We start from the raw sequence: 18,527 nt of genomic DNA on the forward strand, positions 1-18,527 counted from the left end.
ATAAAATTAGAATGTATTGTTAAAAGTGTATACATTGCATTGCAAAAGAGGAAAGGCTGTTTGTATGCAAGAAATTGTTATTTTCACAGTAGAATACAGAGTTGTGAAAGTTTCAAGACAGAGTAGTGTTGTCAGGAGTTGGGTGGGGGACACTTATGGTAAGGTTAAGAATAGGGCACAGTAATCTCAAAAAAGGTATTTGAAAAAACCCAACAGTTTCGCTACATCATGTCCCTCCACACTACCACACTAGTGTGGAAGGGAGTGAAAAAATGAATCTATTAACTGGACACTGTGAAAGCTGAGTAAATCCAGAAGAATAACTCTTAGAATAAGAGCGGCCGTAAATAAAAAAAATAAAATAATAATAATAAAAATAAAAATAAATAAATAAATAAATAGAAGAAGAAGAAGAAATTGTTATGATTGTATTCTTGACCTATGCTGCCACCTCGCGGTCATAGCAGTTAGTGGCAGTTGTTGCCATGGCTACAGTTGTTGCCATCTCACAGAGTCGGTAACAGGTGCTAGAACATTTTTAACGGCTCTACACAGTGGGCTTTATACAGAGAAATAATTTGCCTTCATAGAACAGACATGGATGGAAAAGGTGGTTTGGCAAACTTAGACGTCGACGTATTAAGTCCTGAGCAGCAAGAGAAACTGCAACAGTTTAAGGTAACATAATATTGCTAAAAAAAAAAAAAAGAAGAAAAAAAAAAAAAAGAAAGCTAGCTGTTAGCTTACCAACAACGTGAATGCTGTAAAGCGAATATTGTTTTGACTCTCAGATTAAGACAAGAATTGACAACGAGAAGTATTTGAGGTCCCATCCCGAAGTAGAGGAACTGATTGGTGGCTTTATGAGGTTTGCACTCTTTTTTCTCTCTCTCTCTCTCTGTTTATTTTTAGTCCTACTATCTTTTCAAACTGTGTTTTGCAATGTTATAGTGACCAAATCAAATCCAACTTTATTTATTAAGCGCTTTTCATGCCATAGGCAACACAAAGTGCTTTACATGTTACATAAAAACATTTATACATATCTCAGTTGATGCATATTTAAAAAATAAAACAACTCTTTACAATCTTTCACACAGTCGCAAACACACACGCATACACATAAACACACCAAACAGAATTGTTTGACCACCAGTGGTGTTGATGTAACTTATCACTGCCTTCATGTGAATGTGATTTAACTTTGTTTATTTCTCAGGATAGCGTAGTATATCATATTTGTCCTTATTTGCAAATAAAAAACAATAGATGTTTTGAAAATAATATCAAACATATTCACTGTACACTACAAAAGATGAAGATCATTCTCCGTATGTTAAGGGAAGTCTGCATCTATAAAATACTGTATTATACACAGTATTTTGGTTTATAATGGTTGAATTCAACAAACTGTTTACTTTTCAGTTTTGATACATGCTTTTGTTATGTTTTATGCTTTATGGGCCTTCAAAAAGCCTTTGTGCAATATGAACCCTTAATAATGTTTACGAGCACAGTGATTGTAATAGACGTTAAGGTAAACTGTAAAGGTTTCTGCTCTTATTTCTTTTTCTCCTTTTACAGAAATGTGCTTCTTAAAAGACCGACTGACATCCATGAGTTTGCCGCAGGTGAGTTGTGCACACACATACACTCCCACAGGTTTATTTGTTTTGTCCCAGAGAGAACATGACATCAAGATTGTGTTCACTAGTCCTTTTCCCTATTATTCAGCATCACAGCTGAATTTCAAGTCCCACGGGCCTGTATTACAAACCATGTTCAACATATCCAGGATTTTTTTAAGGTGATTTAACAATGGGGATCATGCTAAGCAGTACTATGCTGCGGCATTACAACGGGGTGCAAGAAGCAATAACAAGTGCATTAAAAACAGACTTTAAAAGAAATAAAAGAAATTAAACAAGTTTGTTCCACTTGTGAGGAACATAAAAGCTGAACGCTGCATCTCCATGTTCAGTTGTGACTCTGGGAACAGAAAGTAAACTAAACATATTAACTACATGATAAATTTTCCTCCAGGTATGTTTGATTGGTTGGTTCATAACGAACCAGAAGATCTTGAATGTATTTTGGTCCTAAACCATTCAGTGCTTTGTAAACTAACTGCAGGATTTTGAATTCAGGAAGCCAGTGTAAAGATCTGAGGACTGGAGTTTTATGATCTACTTTCTTGGTCTTAGTGAGGACTCGAGCAGCAATGTTCTGGACTAACTGCAGCTGTCTGATGGACTTTTTAGGGAGACCTGTGAGGACAGCATTACAGTAGTCCAGTCTACTAAAGAAAAATGCATGGATAAGTTTTTCTAAATCCCGCTGAGTCATCAGTCCTTTTATCCTCAATATGTTCTTTAAGTGATAACAGGCTGACTTCACAACTGTCTTAATATAACTGCTAAAATTCAGGTCTGAGTCCATGATAACTCCCAGATTTCTGGCTTGGTTGTTAGTTTTCCACTTTCCTGTTTGAAGCTTAATAATAATAATAATAATAATGGATTATATTTATATAGCACTTTTTCAAGGCAGTCAAAGCGCTTCACATCATGTCCATTATTCATCCACTCCTCACTCATACCTGGTGATAGTAAGCTACTTATGTGTCTTAAAGCTGCCCTGGGGCAGACTGACGGAAACGAGGTTTCAGTTTTGCTTCATTTAACTGAAGGAAGTTCTGGCACATCCAATCTTTTGATCGATACAGTTGATCAGAGTTTGGATTGGACTGTAGTCTCCTGGTGAGATGGTTATGTAGATTTGTGTGTCATCAGCATAACAATGGTAACATATTTAGTTGTTTTTCATGATTTGAGCGAGTGGCAGTATGTAGATGTTGAACAGCAATGACCCCAGGATGGAGCTTTGGGGAACTCCACAGGTTATTTTAGCTCGCTCAGACTTATAGTTACCTATAGACACAAAGTAGTCCCTGTCTTTTAAATAGGACTCAAACCAATTAATTAACCGAGTTCAGCCGGTCTAGTAAAATGTTATGATCGACCGTGTCAAATGCAGCACTGAGATCTAGCAGTACCAGGATTGAAATGTTTTCGCTATCTGTGCTCAGGCGGATGTCATTAACTAGAGCAGTCTCAGTGCTGTGGTGTGGCCAAAAACCTAACTGATAGACATCAAAGTAGTTACTTAGTGTCAGGATGTTGTGTAGCTGTTGAAAGACAGCACAAGATTATCTTGTTTCTAGCAAACTGCTTTGCTGTTGTAACCAAAGCAGAGGGAAAGATGCATAAATCTGATGACTGTGACTGCCAAATCAATGATCTATATCTATTCTAGATCTACTTTAATGCGCTACAGGTGGACAGGTGAAGTTTAGCATAATTTTATTAGGCATTTTTTGAGATACACATGGATAAGAATGTCAACATTTAGCCATCTTTTGATGCAATTTGGTGAGTTAGATACACTGCACACTTACTTCAGGGCAAAACTATTTTTAACGTATTAAGAGTTCAGGGGCCTTATTTATAAAACTGTGCATAGTAAATCAAACTACAGGTGGCGTCTGCTGAGCAAAAAGGAAATCCTGCCCACTTCTACTTGCAGATTTATAAAAGAGTGCGCATGTACGTCCTAAGCCTGTTTCCGTTCATAAATCAGAATCAACTCTAAAGCGGGCGCACGTGAGGGAACACCTTCCCACGCCCACATGGTGGCTATAAATGGTCAGGTGAACTCCTGGAATAAATATTTGCATTTGCAAATCATCATCATTTGCATAATGGCTCGGGATGGGAAAAGAGGGAATAAATGGATTTTTTCGGGGTGTGGGACTAAGATGCTGATGGACCCCGTTGGAAAATGTATAAATGTTTAATTGGTGGGCCCGGTGTGGGCATCACTTGTGTCAGAAAGACAGAATAGTGGCAGCAGGTGGCTGATCATGTCATTGCAGTGTAAGAGGGTTAGGTCGAGAGACTTGCAGCTCTGCAGCAGACATGTCCTCCGAAGAAATCCTGCAGGTACAGAGGGACACGATCACCGCTATTAACAATGTGGCCAAGGGGTTGTGGAAAATGGAGACTATCTTGACAGAAATTGGGACAACAATTATAAAAGCATTGTGTAAGAATAAATAAATAAACAAAGGAAATCCACCTCTTGTGTGTTTTGTAAATGTGGCATCACTTCTAGACACTCCTGTCCGTCCCACTCTGCTGGATCTCAGAATAAAAGACCAAAGTTTACTTTTTGCATTTTCTTTTACTGACTGGTAAATGTTGGCAGCAGACTCTCCACCTCATCATTTCCTTGATTTTATTCTGTACCATTGGTGTTGCAGTTTCCCGTTTTCCCAGTACGCCTGGGTCAGAGTTGCCGTGGAGGTAGGAACATTTTCCCAGCAAGTTTGGTTTTTATAAATCCCAAAAGTTGGTCATATTTGGTGTCCGCTGGTTTTTGTACCTAAGCCAGCTTTATAAATAAGGCCCCAGGTGTGAGTATGAGATGCTCTTCTGCTTCCATATCTCATGAAGGAGCATTTAAGACAATTCAGCCAGTGCAGTCAATGTTTAAATTCAGGAGATTTAAGACATTGCTTTTCAACCATGCTTCAACAGAATTATTTAAAAAAATAAACTCATGAAACAGGCCTGGACAAAAATGATGGTACCTTTAACTTAACCTGCATGAATTATTACAAAACAGTACCACATTTTTTTAATAAAATATTTTACTTCTACAGACATGCACATTGATGTTTTTCTGTTTTTTAACCTTATTTTAACTTGTACTCAGTGTATTGATTTTTCTATTTGATCTATGAAAATATTTATAAAATAAAATCTTGTCATATTAATATAATAGGAATTTTCTATAAAAACACCTGGATCATTTTCTTGTCCTGTTTGTCACTGAGGCAAACTTGGTAATTATAACGTATGTATATATACACTATATCAAATGTATTTATTCTTTATACGTGGCAGAGTATTGGTGACTCACTAATGTCCAATGAAGTTGGTAATGTACTATCCACACCCATGCATACATTTAAAAACAGCCTTTAAATATGTGTCCTCTGTAGTGGACACTATGCATCAAAGGGTTAATATTTTGTTGCACAACCTTTTGAGGCAATCACTGCAATCAAACGATTGCTGTAACTCTCAGTGAGACTTCTGCACCTCTCAGCAGGTATTTTGGCCGACTCCTCAAAGGCAAACTGCTCCAGTTGTCTCAGGTTTGAAGGGAGCCTTTTCCAGATGGCATGTCTCAGCTCCTTCTAAAGTTGCTCAATAGGATTTAGGTCAGGGCTCATAGAAGGCCACTTTAGAATAGTCCAGTGTTTTCCTCTTAGCCATTCTTGGGTGTTTTTAGTTGTGTTTTGGGGTCATTGTCCTGTTGCAAGATCCATGACCTGCGACTGAGACCAAGCTTTCTGACACTGGCCAGCACATTTCTCTCTAGAATCCTTTGATAGTCTTAAGATTTCAGTGTACCTGCACAGATTCAAGACACCCTGTGCCAGATGCAGCAAAGCAGCACCAGAAAATAACAGAACCTCCTCCATGTTCCACAGTAGGGACGGTGTTCTTTTCTTCATATGCTTCATTTTTCCGTCTGTAAAAAAATAGAGCTGATGTGCCTTGGCAAAAAGTTCCATTTTTGTCTCATATGTCCATAGGACATTCTCCCAGAAGCTTTGTGGCTTGTCAATATGTAGTTTGGCTTTTTTATGATTTGTTTTCAACAATGATGTCCTCCTTGGTCGTCTCCCATTAAGTCCACTTTGGCTCAAACAACGACGGATGGTGCGATCTGACACTGATGTTCATTGAGCTTGAAGTTTACCTTTAATCTCTTTAGAAGTTTTTCCTGCGGCCACATCCAGGGAGGTTGGCTACAGTCCCATGGATCTTAAACTTCTAAATATGATGAACAACTGTAGTCACAGGAACATCAAGCTGCTTGGAGATGGTCTTATAGCCTTTACCTTTAACATGATTGTCTATAATTTTCTTTCTAATCTCCTGAGACAACTCTTTCCTTTGCTTCCTCTGGTCCATGTTGAGTGTGGTACACACCATGTCATCAAACAGCACAGTGACTACCTGTAGCCCTATATATAGGCCTACTGACTGATTACAAGATTGTAGACACCTGTGATGCTAATTAGCGGACACACCTTGGATTAACATGTCCCTTTGGTCACATTATTTTCAGTCTTTTCTAGGGGTACCATCATTTTTGTCCAGGCCTGTTTCATGAGTTTATTTTTCTAAATAATTCTGTTGAAGCATGGTTAAATTTCATAGAAGTTTTTTTTTATTATTACTTTTGTCAGATTCAAGTTATTTCTGTGACCATTGTGAGTTTTTTTTTTTCATTAACCGAACGGTACCAACAATTTTGTCCACATGTGTAAGAGATCAACACACACATAGTTAGCTGTTCACTTGAAAAGAGAAAAAAGCCACATGAGTGTATTAGTCTATGTAATGTATGAAACTAGTATTGAACTGTATCTGTGATTATTCTTGACATTTTTAAGTCATACAGACTAATGGTTTAATATTATTCATGTGAAAACTTTTTTGTTCATAAGGGGAAAAACATCTGAGTGCCAATGACGGGATAGTCCTGGGATTCATTTACAGAAAAAAATTCAATAATCCATATCCTTTAAACTCCTTTAAAGTACTAAGAATTGTCATTTATTTATTTATTTTTCCAGATTACTTCAACAACATAAACCTTCCCACTGGCCCTGTAAAAGAAGGAGACAGTGACAGAGCGAATCACCCAACAGCTTCTACTTCATGCCTGTCTCCGTTCAAATCAGCAGATGTAAAATAATGATTATGCTACTATTTACTTTAAATTGCAATCAGGCTTTTTCTCATAAGTCTCATTACATGTAGAGAATCTTTTTACATGTAATTTAAATGGGAAATTTTAAAGACTTTAATGATGTTCCATGGAATTTGCATTAGCATTCTGCAAAGGCCTTGATAGTCACAGAAATGCTGTTTCATGTTTGCTAGCTTTAATCAAAAACCTGAATAGACTTTTTAGTTGGTGGTCATTGTCTTTTATTTATTTTGGTTGGATAATACAATTTGGTTGATGCAGTGGTAGAACATTGTGTGTATTTAATTAAGTGTATGTATTTTTTAATAAAATGCTGTGTTATTTCAGTGACATTAATTTACCACAACCCTTTTATAAGTCATTGTTAGTTTGTCCCGCACTATTGCGTATCTGTGTAATTAGATTAAGGCTGCAGGTTTACCAATAATGAGAACAGAATGATTCTCCAACAAGAATCACTTATTTAAAATGGTCACTTCAAATAATTAATAACATCTGCCAGTCTACTTTTCTCTCTTTTTTTTCTCTGCTTTATTTCTCTCAATCTCACTCTCTCACAAACATACACACACACACACACAATAGTGTAATATATCTGCGTTGCCTTATCAGGAACAGGCAACCACTCACCAGCTCACATCTAACAAGAGACTGAGGTAGAGAAGAGACGCCTGTCTACATCCTGTCTTTAAATCTTTCATTTTCTTGAATATACTACTGAGAAGTCACATAATCTGTAAGTATTAACTAAATTATACATATATGAATTTTGTTGTTTGTTTTTTGTTTTTTACCATTTTTATCTTTTGTGAAATGTTTAAAATATGTTGTTAATGTATTGAATCCGATACAAAGATTATATACTTTGTGTGTTTTTGTGTTTATTGTCATTAAAACTGTGATGTCATGTTACTTAAGTATGTTACTAGCAAATGCATAATTTTCCTTTAAAATTTCACCCAATTTTATGTGAGAAAAATTCACAATTCATGTGTTAAACAGGCAATTATTGTCCTTGTGTAGTTGTCACACATTTTTTTATGCTTATTGGAAATATTCAAATGAGATGACAAATCAGTGGAAAGCAAACAAATTGATGGAAGTCAAAATACCAACATGCAAATTCCACCGGAGAGGGAAGTTCAGCATATGAAAAGCAATGAGTAACGTAAAGATGTGCAAGAGATGCAGTTTTTAAAAAATGAGAGAAGCTTAAATAAAATCTTTGTACAGGACCAAACCTGTTTTTCACTGCACGTTATCCTCAAAAGTCCCTAAAGTCTCCCATAGGAAGAACAACAAAGATGGTTACCAGGGAAGTATGATTTTAAACCTCAGAGGAGGAAGCGTATCAGTAAACTGGAGGTGCCTCACATGGAGACAAGTTCCATAGTAACTATAGCCCTGAAATAAAATCTTGAAACTTAAGGCTAAATAATTAAATTATACATCAAACCTGTATTGTAATGTGTCTTGAAGTTAATATCCACATAATGTCATCATGTCCCACAGACAGGCAGACTTTCCCTCATGGCTCCAAATGGAGGGACATATTTCTTTATACTCATTGTGGCCTGCACAGCGTTGGGTTAGTAATAAAACCATCACATGCATTATGTTCTCATCTCTTTAGGCTGGTTGTGTTTATTCTGTCTCCTGTGCTTTTGTGATGTTGCACACTGTTAATGTGCATGTGCACCATTTGTGGACCTATTCATAATGATTCAGTACTATTGTGTCTGTCCAGCTAAACCTCTAGATGTGATGCCAGCTGATAAAACTGCCTTCAGGGATATTGCAAAAAAGCTGGTGAGAATTTTCAAAATACTAAAGTTGCAAACAGTATTTTTGATTCATACTCCTTTTCAAGTCAATGGAGCTGACTTTAAACGGACAAGACAAACTGGGTTTTCAGTTACAATATGTTTTGACGAAGCTGAATTTCTTATGTTTGTCATTTTATCTATGAATGTATTACCACAAACATCTAATGAGGATTTCTGTCTTTTATTTTTACCAGATGATGAAATGTCACCATAAGGGTGAGAGAAACACATTTATTTTGTGTGCACGTGGATGCATTGTTTATACTTAAATGTAACGTTGAACTCTTCTGTTTAGGCACCAAATACAATAAATGCATTACACAAATACACGTATGAATGTGAGAGTAGGTACTTGAACTAAATGGATTTTGTAGTGAGGTATGACTAACGCAATGCAAACATACTGCTCCTGTTGTGTTTCCATTGTAAAACATATTAATATAAACGGATACTGTTACAGGATACCCAGTGCCCAAGATGCCGCTGAAAAGTGTCCTCAGTAACAGGTAATTCTGTATGTGAGTCTGTCATTTTTTTTTTTTTTTTTTTTTTTTGACTGCCTGAGGTGAAGTTGTACAATAGCTGTGGTTTGTGCAGTGAGATAAGACTGGTGTATATCTTTTATCTGATGCAAAATAACCCTATTCCTACTCTCTGGCTTCTATTTCCAATCTCATTTCTTTTTGTAGTGTGCTACCTACAGACAACAGAACTGCTGATCAAGCTAACTCCTTCCTGTCCACTTTTCTTGATGTCCTGAATTCAGTCACTGTTGGGACAAACAGAGATACAGTTAGTCAACTCCCAATGGAAGCCTCAGATGAAATGGTGTGAAAACATGCACCCACATGCATCCACACACAGTCAATTCCTGTTTACATTTGAGGAAAGACAGTAAAAATCAAGATTTTGGGATTTACCACTGTGGGTAGCACTTTAACCCTTTTTAGAACACTAAAATGACCTTACTGGTCAGTGTGGTCTGTTGTAAAATGTTTAAGTGTTGCACTTAATTTGTTCACATCTAACTTTTTTCTCTCTCTGTCTTTACCACAAAAGATGTGGAATTGCAGCAATCTTCCAGCCACGATCAAGATGATGGGGAACTCCTCTGTACGAATGATAGTGCCAAATTCCATAATCCATTAATCTGTAAATGCTGGTCTGTCAGATTAACCCTCCTTCCTATTTGTTTGCTCCCCCAGGAGCCATCTGCATGTTACATGAAAGCATTTGTGGCACCCATGTCCTGGGCAGCATTAACCACGCAGGGTGAAGGTGACATCAATTCAAGTGACTATGACACACTGGTGTGGGCTGCCAAACCTGTGCTGCAAGATATACCATCTGCAAGAATGAATCTTCCCCCAATAGCAGGGGGAGGGAACATAGAAAAGATGTTAGTATGCCAGTATGTAATTATTCTATCTATTCTATCTTGTTGCACTTTTAAGTGTAATATTGTTGTTTCAGGATGGAAATGCTGCAGGAAGTGTATGAACCTATGACTGATGATCAAAGAACTCAGGTGCTAAATTGGGCAAAAGAGCAGATCACCCAAAACCACTTCAACTGTACAATGAAACCACCTTCTGATGCAAAATCAAGTAAGAAATATAGATAAAAACAGCTTACTAGGATAAAATCTATTTACATTAGCACACTTTTGTGCATCGGTGCCTTTTATTTTGTCTCAGGAAACACTGTACCTGAGTTTGTGGCTGACAAATTGCCAACCAATACCACACATGCACATTTGCAATTATATTTGTATTTGCAAATGTGTTTCATAAGATCAGACTACAGTCAAAGAAATCATGCAAATCCCAGACTACGTTCAGTGCTACAAAACTGCCAGCCTACATCAATTAATATGCTGTGGTTTGGAAAGACCACAATTTACTATTATCTATTTTTCCTATTCAAATGTGCTTGAGGAGCTGCAAAGCACACACCAATATAGTATGCATAAAATCTTGTTTCTTGGTATTTGTTGCTTCTTTTGTATTTAGTAAGAATGTATATCATATCATTAATTGAATAGTGCTGATTGATCGCTGCAAACCATCTCTGAAATGGCTGGATTTGGATGCCCTGACCATGATGGGGCCTTACCTCTCCCATTTAGCACCAGAGGATGTTGATTCTTCTCCCAAAGAAAAGGTGAACAGGCCTGCAAAGATGGTTAAACGGCAGCTTCAACTGAAAAGAACTATTAAGAATTTAAATTCTTCTTATATCTTGTTTCTCTTTATGTTGTCTTCCAGCTGTGTGAATTTTTCCACTCAGCCCAGTTCAACTCCAACATTACTAGGGCAAATAAGATGAGCCCCAGCCTCGGCAAAAAGTTTCTCCAAAGAATTCAAGAGTGCTTCAGTGGAAAAGAATTCCCAGAGCATGTGGACAAGTGTGTATTCATTTTAGTACTTAAAAATGTAGATTTATTACAGCAGGATCAAGGAGTGCATAACTTAAATATTAATCTGACTTTTTTCAGATTTATTTATTCCCTAATGAAAGAGATAAGTGTTATGACAGCGGTTTAATTATCACAATACTTTGAATCCTAAATGTGGTGGTCTTGTTGATTGATGTATTTGTGAATTTAGAATGCACAGAAATACTTAAAAGAAAATATAGAACATTGTTACAACAGAAGAATGTAATATGATAGAAAACATAAAGGATACAGTCCTCCTCGCATTATTGCCTTTGACTCTCCTTAGGCTTGGTCCATTGGCTTGTTATTATGATGCTCCAGATTTGACTCCTGATCTCAGCAAGAAACTCCTCTCTCAGCTGGATGTCTGTGACAACCCCACAATGCCAAAAGTATCTTTTCATCTTTTTTCATCTATTCTTTTCCCTCCTCTATTGTAAAAGTGACAGATGTACATTGTAATTACTTCTTTATCGCTCTTTGTCTTTTTACCCTCTCCTGACTGAAGCTGAAGAAACGTCTTGTCAAATCCATGATGTCAAATTCCAGCAGCACTCAAACACTCCATGACCTGGGTACTAGCATTAACTTGTTGTCTCCTGAACAACTGTCAGCAATCCCTGCAGACAATCTCAAAGATGTTCTTCGAAGTCTTGGAGACAATGTCACATGGACACGAAGTCAGCTGTGCATTCTGGTCAAGAAACAGCTGAGTGATAAGAAGGTGAGCCTCTAGAGACAAAGACTATCGTCTGATGCTGTACCCCTCCATTGATGCTCATCTCACTCCACTTTTCCTTAGTGCAATGAGGTGTCAGGTGAAGAGCTGATGGCACTTCAGTCAACTGCAGCAGGCTTGCCAAGCTGTGTACTTAAGAATATAAAATCTCAGGACATTCTGACAGACAGAGAGGCCTTGAAGAACATCTCCAAGCAAATGAGCAAGGGGCAGTTGAATGCCATGCTGCAGGGGGTAAGTGAGCAAGAGAAAACAAAAGTCACTGAAAATAAGTCAATTGTATCATCCATGTAGGTTATAAGTATCATTTTAGAGGAATTTAATGTCTCCCTGTAGCTGCGTGGGAAGGTAAATCTCTCTGAGCTGGTGCAGAAGTTGCCAGCCCCGTTGCTTCAGAGAGTTTCTCTTGCCAGTCTAGCAAAAGCAAACATCACCTCTTTGGAGCAAGTGGAGAATCAAACCTGGAGTCGGTCGCAGGTAATATGCCAAAATTCCTCCTCTCTGCTAACAGCACTATATCTGAAGATTGTTGTTTAATTTGTTATATAAATATGAAATATATATAAATAACATTTTTTTAACTTGAAATCTGGAGACATGCTTCCTTCTTTACTGTCTGTTACATAGGCACTCTACCTGGCAAAGAAGATGCATGACCTAAAGCAGCTTCAGTACCGGTGAGATGCACAGCTGTGGACAAAATTCCAGAAACAGTTTTCAGTGAAACTTTGTATTGAATAAAAATGTTGTTTGGCTTGAGTTTTAATTGTGTGAAAGGTTCGTTCAAACTTAAACCTCCAGGCCTTTGAGAGCTCCTTACAATGTTTGATGATGAAAAAAGCTGAGACGTTGCCTTTAGTAGAAAAGTATTTATTATAAAAATTAATAAATAGTTAACAGATAGCTTTTGTAAAATGGTTTCAAATTGTACCGTCTCTGGGTGATCTGTAAGAGAAAAACAGGTTCATTAACTTAAACACAAACAAATCCACTGCTGGGGAGTGCAAGCCTGGCACTCATAAAATTTAAAAAAATAAAACAAAGTAACATGCTCCCCTATACACAACATACACACACACAAAACCAAGAGTGACGCACTCTATCTTTAACAGAAATTAGATGCTTAAAGAGTCATTTAAGACCCTTCAACAAGATGAAACTTTTATTTAAAAAGTGTCATAAAAATATGACAAACTTTACCAGTTCATCCCAAGTTCAAATCTCTTTTATTAGGGCTGTTTCCCAGTGTTTAAGTTGTTGTTACTGCATGCACATTTTGTATCCTTTTTTTAAATCTGCTTACATTTCAAATATTTTGTGAAACAGGAGACTTCATTCAGTCCTTCAGGGCCTCACCTGTAATATGATTGATAAAGTTGCTGACAACAACACACTGGACATGGTTCAGGCCGTTACAGAGACTCCTCAGTGGCTCTCCAAAGTTCAAGTTAGTATTTACGCACACAAAATGTACACACATACTGTATTCTCTCTATTGAAATATGTACAATACATCAAGTATGCCTACTGATAACAAATATTAGTACAATAAATAAATAAATATACTGTGTGTTTTAGGCAGGATGTGCTGCCAGAAAGCTTTTTATAACTTTAGAGCAAAAGAGGGCCAACTACTTCAAAACCATCACTGAGCAAGAGCTGGATAGGATTCCCACACCGTTGCTACTTTACTTGCCGTGAGCAAACTGTGTTTTTTCTGGGTCGCTTTATTATCACTTTATCGTGTAATTTACTCTTTTAAAAATGTATGATGGAATCCTCTCTTTATCATTTTCATCCCAGGCCTTTGAAGGTGAAGGGTTTGCCTGATTCTGTGTGTTCTGTCCTCCTTGACAAGATGGAAACAGCCAATCTGAGTTCACTACCTCTTCGAGCCCCATCCCGTCCCGCACTCACCCAAAGAGCGCTGCTTTGCCTGACCAATGTACACACAGATAAAGTATATACAGACTGGTGACAAATTAAGAGAAAAGTTTACAGTAGGAAAGTGTTATGGCACCAAAGATTGGGTTAATTTCTCTGTGTTTCTGACACTGGTGGAGACAAGAACAACATTCTTATGAAACCTGAAGTTTTGATTACAGCCTGATGCTGAGGGCAAATCCTGATTTCAGTATTTAAGAGTTTTAACACAGTGCTTCCCTGTTTCTTTATAGGGGAAAGATTTATCTGGATTGACCACTGCAGACGCATTGAAGCTTGGACCATTCTTGTGTGAGATGGCACCTTCCCAACTGCGCCTTATGACTGCTGATGTCATGAAATTCAGCCTCCAGATCATGGCTTCCTGCCAACATATTCCGCAACACCACAGGGCAGATCTTATTCAGCTGGTCAGCCAGACTTTTGGGTAGGCCATGCTCCCAGTGGATGCTGGAGTTACTGAAAAAAAAGTACCTGATCAATCTGACACATTTTTTATTTTTACCTGTAGGAATCCATCTGACTGGCCATCGCAGACCATGGAATCACTGGGTCCTCTTGTTCTTTTGGATGATAATGCAACCTCTGCTCTACCTAATAAAGTGTGTATCCTCTCTCTACTTTAAACTGTATCTAACTCACAATCTTGTGTTTTCCTCTGCCATGTGATCATTAATTTGTCACCCAAAGCTGAGACAGAATTTATTCCTTGGATGTACTTTCATGCTCTCTCCCTCTCTCTCTCTTTACATATATAAATATATACCTCTCTGTGCCTCTGTCAGCCTTGGATGAAGGACGTATTAGCCTTTCTGAGGTCTCGCCTGACCAATACTTCAGATGCCCTGAAAAAGAAAATCTTTGACCTAACCATCGCCACCGTATCAAACACAGCACGTAAAAAGAGAGCAGGTGAAGAACAGATTAAGTTACTCAGCTGAAATCTGTGTAAAAATTACCTATGATTCTACTGTAAATTTCCATTTTCCACTCTCAGTACTTTCTCCATCTACCTTTCTCAGCCCAAAGTGACAATAAAGGAACTAGTAATGGAAATGAAAGTGGTGTCAATGCTACAGAGCCCACAGAGGCCTTGATTGAAGAACTGGGAATGGAAAACATCTACTGGACACCAGCACAGCTGCACATGATGTCAAATAGCACTTTCTTGGCCACTGTGGAAATACTTGGGAGGATCCCTGGCTATAGTGCGGAGCAGCTGGATGTGCTCCGTAAAAAAGCCATTGAGGTAAAGGGGAAGAATTGATCCTGCAGAGGGCTCCTCTGACAAAGAGACGGAGGAGAATGTGATTTAGCATTGTTTTATTCCCGTCATCTTGACCCACAAAGAGCATTTCTCCAAATATTATATTATAGTTATATAACATTGTTGAATTGAGATTGCTTATTTAATCAGCCAAACAAATGTGTGTTTCTGCAGACCTTTGGCCCTGTGCCACAGATGACTGAAAGTGTAGTTATGCAGTTGGGGTGTATAACTCAGGGTTTTTCCAACGCCGACTTGGAGAAGCTTCCCCTCTCTCTGGACACTCTGGAGGAAGTTGCCCACTGTGGCTGGAAACATTCTCAGGTGACTTATAGAAACACCTCCAAATAATTGTAACTAAAACATTGATACCACTCGTAACAGGACTCTAATCTCGATAGATGGAGTCAGTGTGGAAGGGTGTTGTCAAATATAACAACCTGACAGCGCAGCAGCTGGGAGCCGCGGACATGGTAACACTGAACCAATTCATCTGTGGACTAAGCTCCAATGAGATCAGCAAGCTCAGTGTGGACGCCTTCAAGTTTGTGCACATACACAATTCTGTCACGTTTCTTTTTTTCTACGTCTTCTCCTCACAAGTTGATGTCTATCCAGTTAAAACTGCATTAGAAGCCATTAAAGAGGTTTAGCCTGACTAAAGCAAACAGAAGAACTAGAAAGAATGTATAATGATTTTTTTCTGCTTTAATCTGTGATCTCAATTAGTTAATTATTTAATTATGATAGATAATAAATTATTCTAGATCCTTTTGTAGCAAAAATTGGTTGACGTTTATTTTTCTTAAATGAGTAAAGTATGCTCTTACTTAACCATTAATATAGTTTTATTATCTTACATATGAGTTGCAGAGTAAGATAATGTCACAGCTTCACACATTCATGTGGGTTATTTCTCACAGGGACGCTGTGGGATCAATGGATGGTATTCAGTGCCCCTTCAAGGTTATGCAGGACTTCAAAAACCGTGCCGTGTCTGCATTTGGAAATCCCAAAACCTGGTCTGAAGCACAAGTGTCTGACTTAGACACCATCATTGGTGAGATCACTATGATTACTTATTAGTCTAACCCTATAGTGGTTGCCCACTAACACATTTTTGGTTGGCATAGAAAGTAATCATCCCATTTTATGCTCACCAGCATTTGAATAATTATTTCATATCTTTCTGCCTCCCTCAGCTGGATTAAATGCAACTGAAATGGTTTCTTTAGACCCATCTGTCTTCCCATTTCTCAGTCAGTGTTGCGTTGCACAGATTCCTCCAGACAACTTTGCTGTAAGTAGCTTTAACTCGTTTCTTCTTTGCCATCCTCCACCAGGTGTGTGATAAAAAACAAAATACATTTACTCAAGTTCTATTTTACTTAAAGAGGCTACATTATTTAGCAATATGTTATTAAATTTGAAAGGGGTCTCCACTTTAAAACAAGTTTAGTTCAGCCAAAGAACATTATGCTGCTAAACAGGCAGATGTTTCTCCTCACAAGTTGGTAGAATAGTTGATAGAAATAGAACTTAAAATAAATTATTGTTGCACCTACAGGCACATGAAGTCTCTTAAATGTTTAGCTATTATGTGCTATTACGTGACCAACATACCTACATCTACTATGTGTCCAAACCTTTGATTAATACTAATAGGTTTACTGTACATGCAGTCTAAGTTGAATGCAGGACCTTCACTCAAGTAGATGATAAACTTAAATATGTCTGATAATTTTCCTTCCAGAAACTCTCTGTAGCTCAGCTGGAGGCTCTTGGGCCTGACAATGCTGAAATGGTGACCAGCAAACAGCGAGCTGTGCTGAAAGAAAATCAACTGGCCGCCCTTGAAAAGGCTTCAATTGGTTCTCCTTACGAACCACGAAACTCTACAGTTCCTCAGTCAGGTACAAAAACACGTTCAGAGCTTTAATTCGCATATTCATCTCTAGACAGATCTTTGACAGATGATGTTGAGAAATCTTTCATTTTCTGTCACTCTCATGTGCAGGAGCTCCTCAGCTGAGTGTGGAAGGAATTGGTGCCGTCATGAAGCCCTTTCTGTTTCTCCTCATGGGGTTCCTGCTTCTGTGAGATCAGTCATCCCATCCTGCTGCAAAAGCAACCAAAGCTTCAGCTAAATATGTACATGCAGCTTGTTTCCAAGAGGTTATCCACATAGAGCAATTATAACAACATGTAATCCTTTCATTAGAGGGGAAGATTTAGCTTGTTTTTATTAGATTAAATTTATGTGGCTGTTAAATGCATGTTATCAAATGAATCAGTAAGATGCATTAAGGTTATTTTATTGAATATTCTATATAGTATCTGTTATATACTTGTAAGAAAGTATATTTGAATAGAATGAAGAGTTTTTATTGTTGAACACGACCTGTGTACATGGTTCTGTTGTTTGGATACAGTATGTTCTTGCAGAATTTAAAAGGTTAAACTCAATAAATGTTGGAAAAATACTGACATTGTGGAAATATTAGAGATGAAAGAGTAAGTTAATCTCTTTATTTTGTTTTAAAAAAAATCCCTAGTCAGGCATAGCTAGGGCAGACTATGGAGCTCTGGGGTCCTATTTAGGACATATTTGTGTTAAACTATATTTTATTTTGCAATACATACATTTGTAGAGTACTTAACTGTTTACTGTTAGCAGCCTTCATTCTTTGGCTGGAAATTTATTCGTATTACATCATTGTACCAACTTGCAGAAAACATACATTATGCTCAACAAATACAGTTAAAAGGATTCGATCTGCGTCCGTTTGCTTATCTAAGCCCACTAGGCGTAATCAGCATAAACTGGCATTTCCATTGAATTCTAATTCTGTATAATTTGGTTAGTAATTATTTTATTTTGTTAATGGATAAACAAATAAAGTTAAAACATTGCTGAAAGGCTGGAAATCCCATGAGAGCAAACACAGCTTATTGACTTCAGTTAATTAAATGAGAAATTACGTGTGTGGTAGTCAGAAATATGACACAACCAGCAGCTTATCAGATGCAACATAAGAAAATCAAAAGGTCATAAATATATTAAAAAGTCACTTGGCACACAATTAAAGCATTTGTTTTTTGTAATTTTGTAGTTGTGTTGAAGTGATCTGTACCACAAATTGACAGAAGTCTTATTACACATATTTGGTAGGTTATCAGTGATTTTAATATTTGACTAAAGAAATGTAATGTTAAACATGCTCATCTTTTTAGAGAAGCATAAAGACAACATTGTACATACATGAATTTTGTTTACAGTAATCTGGTAAAGCAAGATTTAGAAAAACATTTGCCTGCACTAAAAAAAACAGATCTTTTGCTCACTGAGAAGGAATAAACCAGTTAATTTGATGTAAACAGTATTTTCCATTTAGAAAATTATGCTTCGTCTAAATATAGTGTCTCTACATCATGATTGTTCACCATTTTCCAAAGCCA

The 18,527-nt window shown here is 37.4% G+C and overlaps 2 protein-coding genes across 2 annotated transcripts; both read left to right on the forward strand.

Annotated features, from left to right (window-relative positions):
• Positions 1–484: 484 nt before the first annotated feature.
• Positions 485–7,048, forward strand: LOC121641506 (RIIa domain-containing protein 1). The gene is made up of 4 exons (XM_041987667.1): positions 485–678; positions 792–868; positions 1,585–1,631; positions 6,716–7,048. Exons 1-4 carry the CDS (start codon positions 598–600, stop codon positions 6,835–6,837), a joined length of 327 nt encoding a protein of 108 aa, XP_041843601.1. The 5' UTR covers positions 485–597; the 3' UTR covers positions 6,838–7,048.
• A 271-nt stretch (positions 7,049–7,319) lies between these two features.
• Positions 7,320–18,140, forward strand: otoa (otoancorin). The gene is made up of 29 exons (XM_041987666.1): positions 7,320–7,588; positions 8,365–8,440; positions 8,600–8,661; positions 8,873–8,894; positions 9,139–9,184; positions 9,368–9,506; positions 9,738–9,791; positions 9,884–10,077; positions 10,152–10,285; positions 10,723–10,841; positions 10,946–11,085; positions 11,405–11,510; positions 11,627–11,842; positions 11,921–12,091; positions 12,194–12,334; positions 12,485–12,534; positions 13,184–13,304; positions 13,436–13,554; positions 13,661–13,802; positions 14,035–14,228; positions 14,313–14,403; positions 14,587–14,713; positions 14,824–15,050; positions 15,243–15,392; positions 15,470–15,612; positions 15,992–16,128; positions 16,271–16,368; positions 16,822–16,981; positions 17,086–18,140. The coding sequence occupies exons 2-29, from the start codon at positions 8,383–8,385 to the stop codon at positions 17,166–17,168; spliced, it is 3,444 nt and encodes a 1,147-aa protein (XP_041843600.1). The 5' UTR covers positions 7,320–7,588; positions 8,365–8,382; the 3' UTR covers positions 17,169–18,140.
• Positions 18,141–18,527: the final 387 nt, after the last annotated feature.

Source organism: Melanotaenia boesemani, chromosome 6 (assembly GCF_017639745.1).
Source record: "Melanotaenia boesemani isolate fMelBoe1 chromosome 6, fMelBoe1.pri, whole genome shotgun sequence".
NCBI lineage: Eukaryota > Metazoa > Chordata > Actinopteri > Atheriniformes > Melanotaeniidae > Melanotaenia > Melanotaenia boesemani.

Coding starts and splice junctions, on each gene's coding strand:
- otoa (XM_041987666.1), top strand. CDS start 8,383: ATGGCTCCAAATGGAGGGACATATTTCTTTATACTCATTGTGGCCTGC. Junction 11,843..11,920: donor AACAGCTGAGTGATAAGAAG/GTGAGCCTCTAG, acceptor ACTTTTCCTTAG/TGCAATGAGGTGTCAGGTGA. Junction 13,305..13,435: donor AGTGGCTCTCCAAAGTTCAA/GTTAGTATTTAC, acceptor TGTGTGTTTTAG/GCAGGATGTGCTGCCAGAAA.
- LOC121641506 (XM_041987667.1), top strand. CDS start 598: ATGGATGGAAAAGGTGGTTTGGCAAACTTAGACGTCGACGTATTAAGT. Junction 869..1,584: donor CTGATTGGTGGCTTTATGAG/GTTTGCACTCTT, acceptor CTCCTTTTACAG/AAATGTGCTTCTTAAAAGAC. Junction 1,632..6,715: donor CATCCATGAGTTTGCCGCAG/GTGAGTTGTGCA, acceptor TTATTTTTCCAG/ATTACTTCAACAACATAAAC.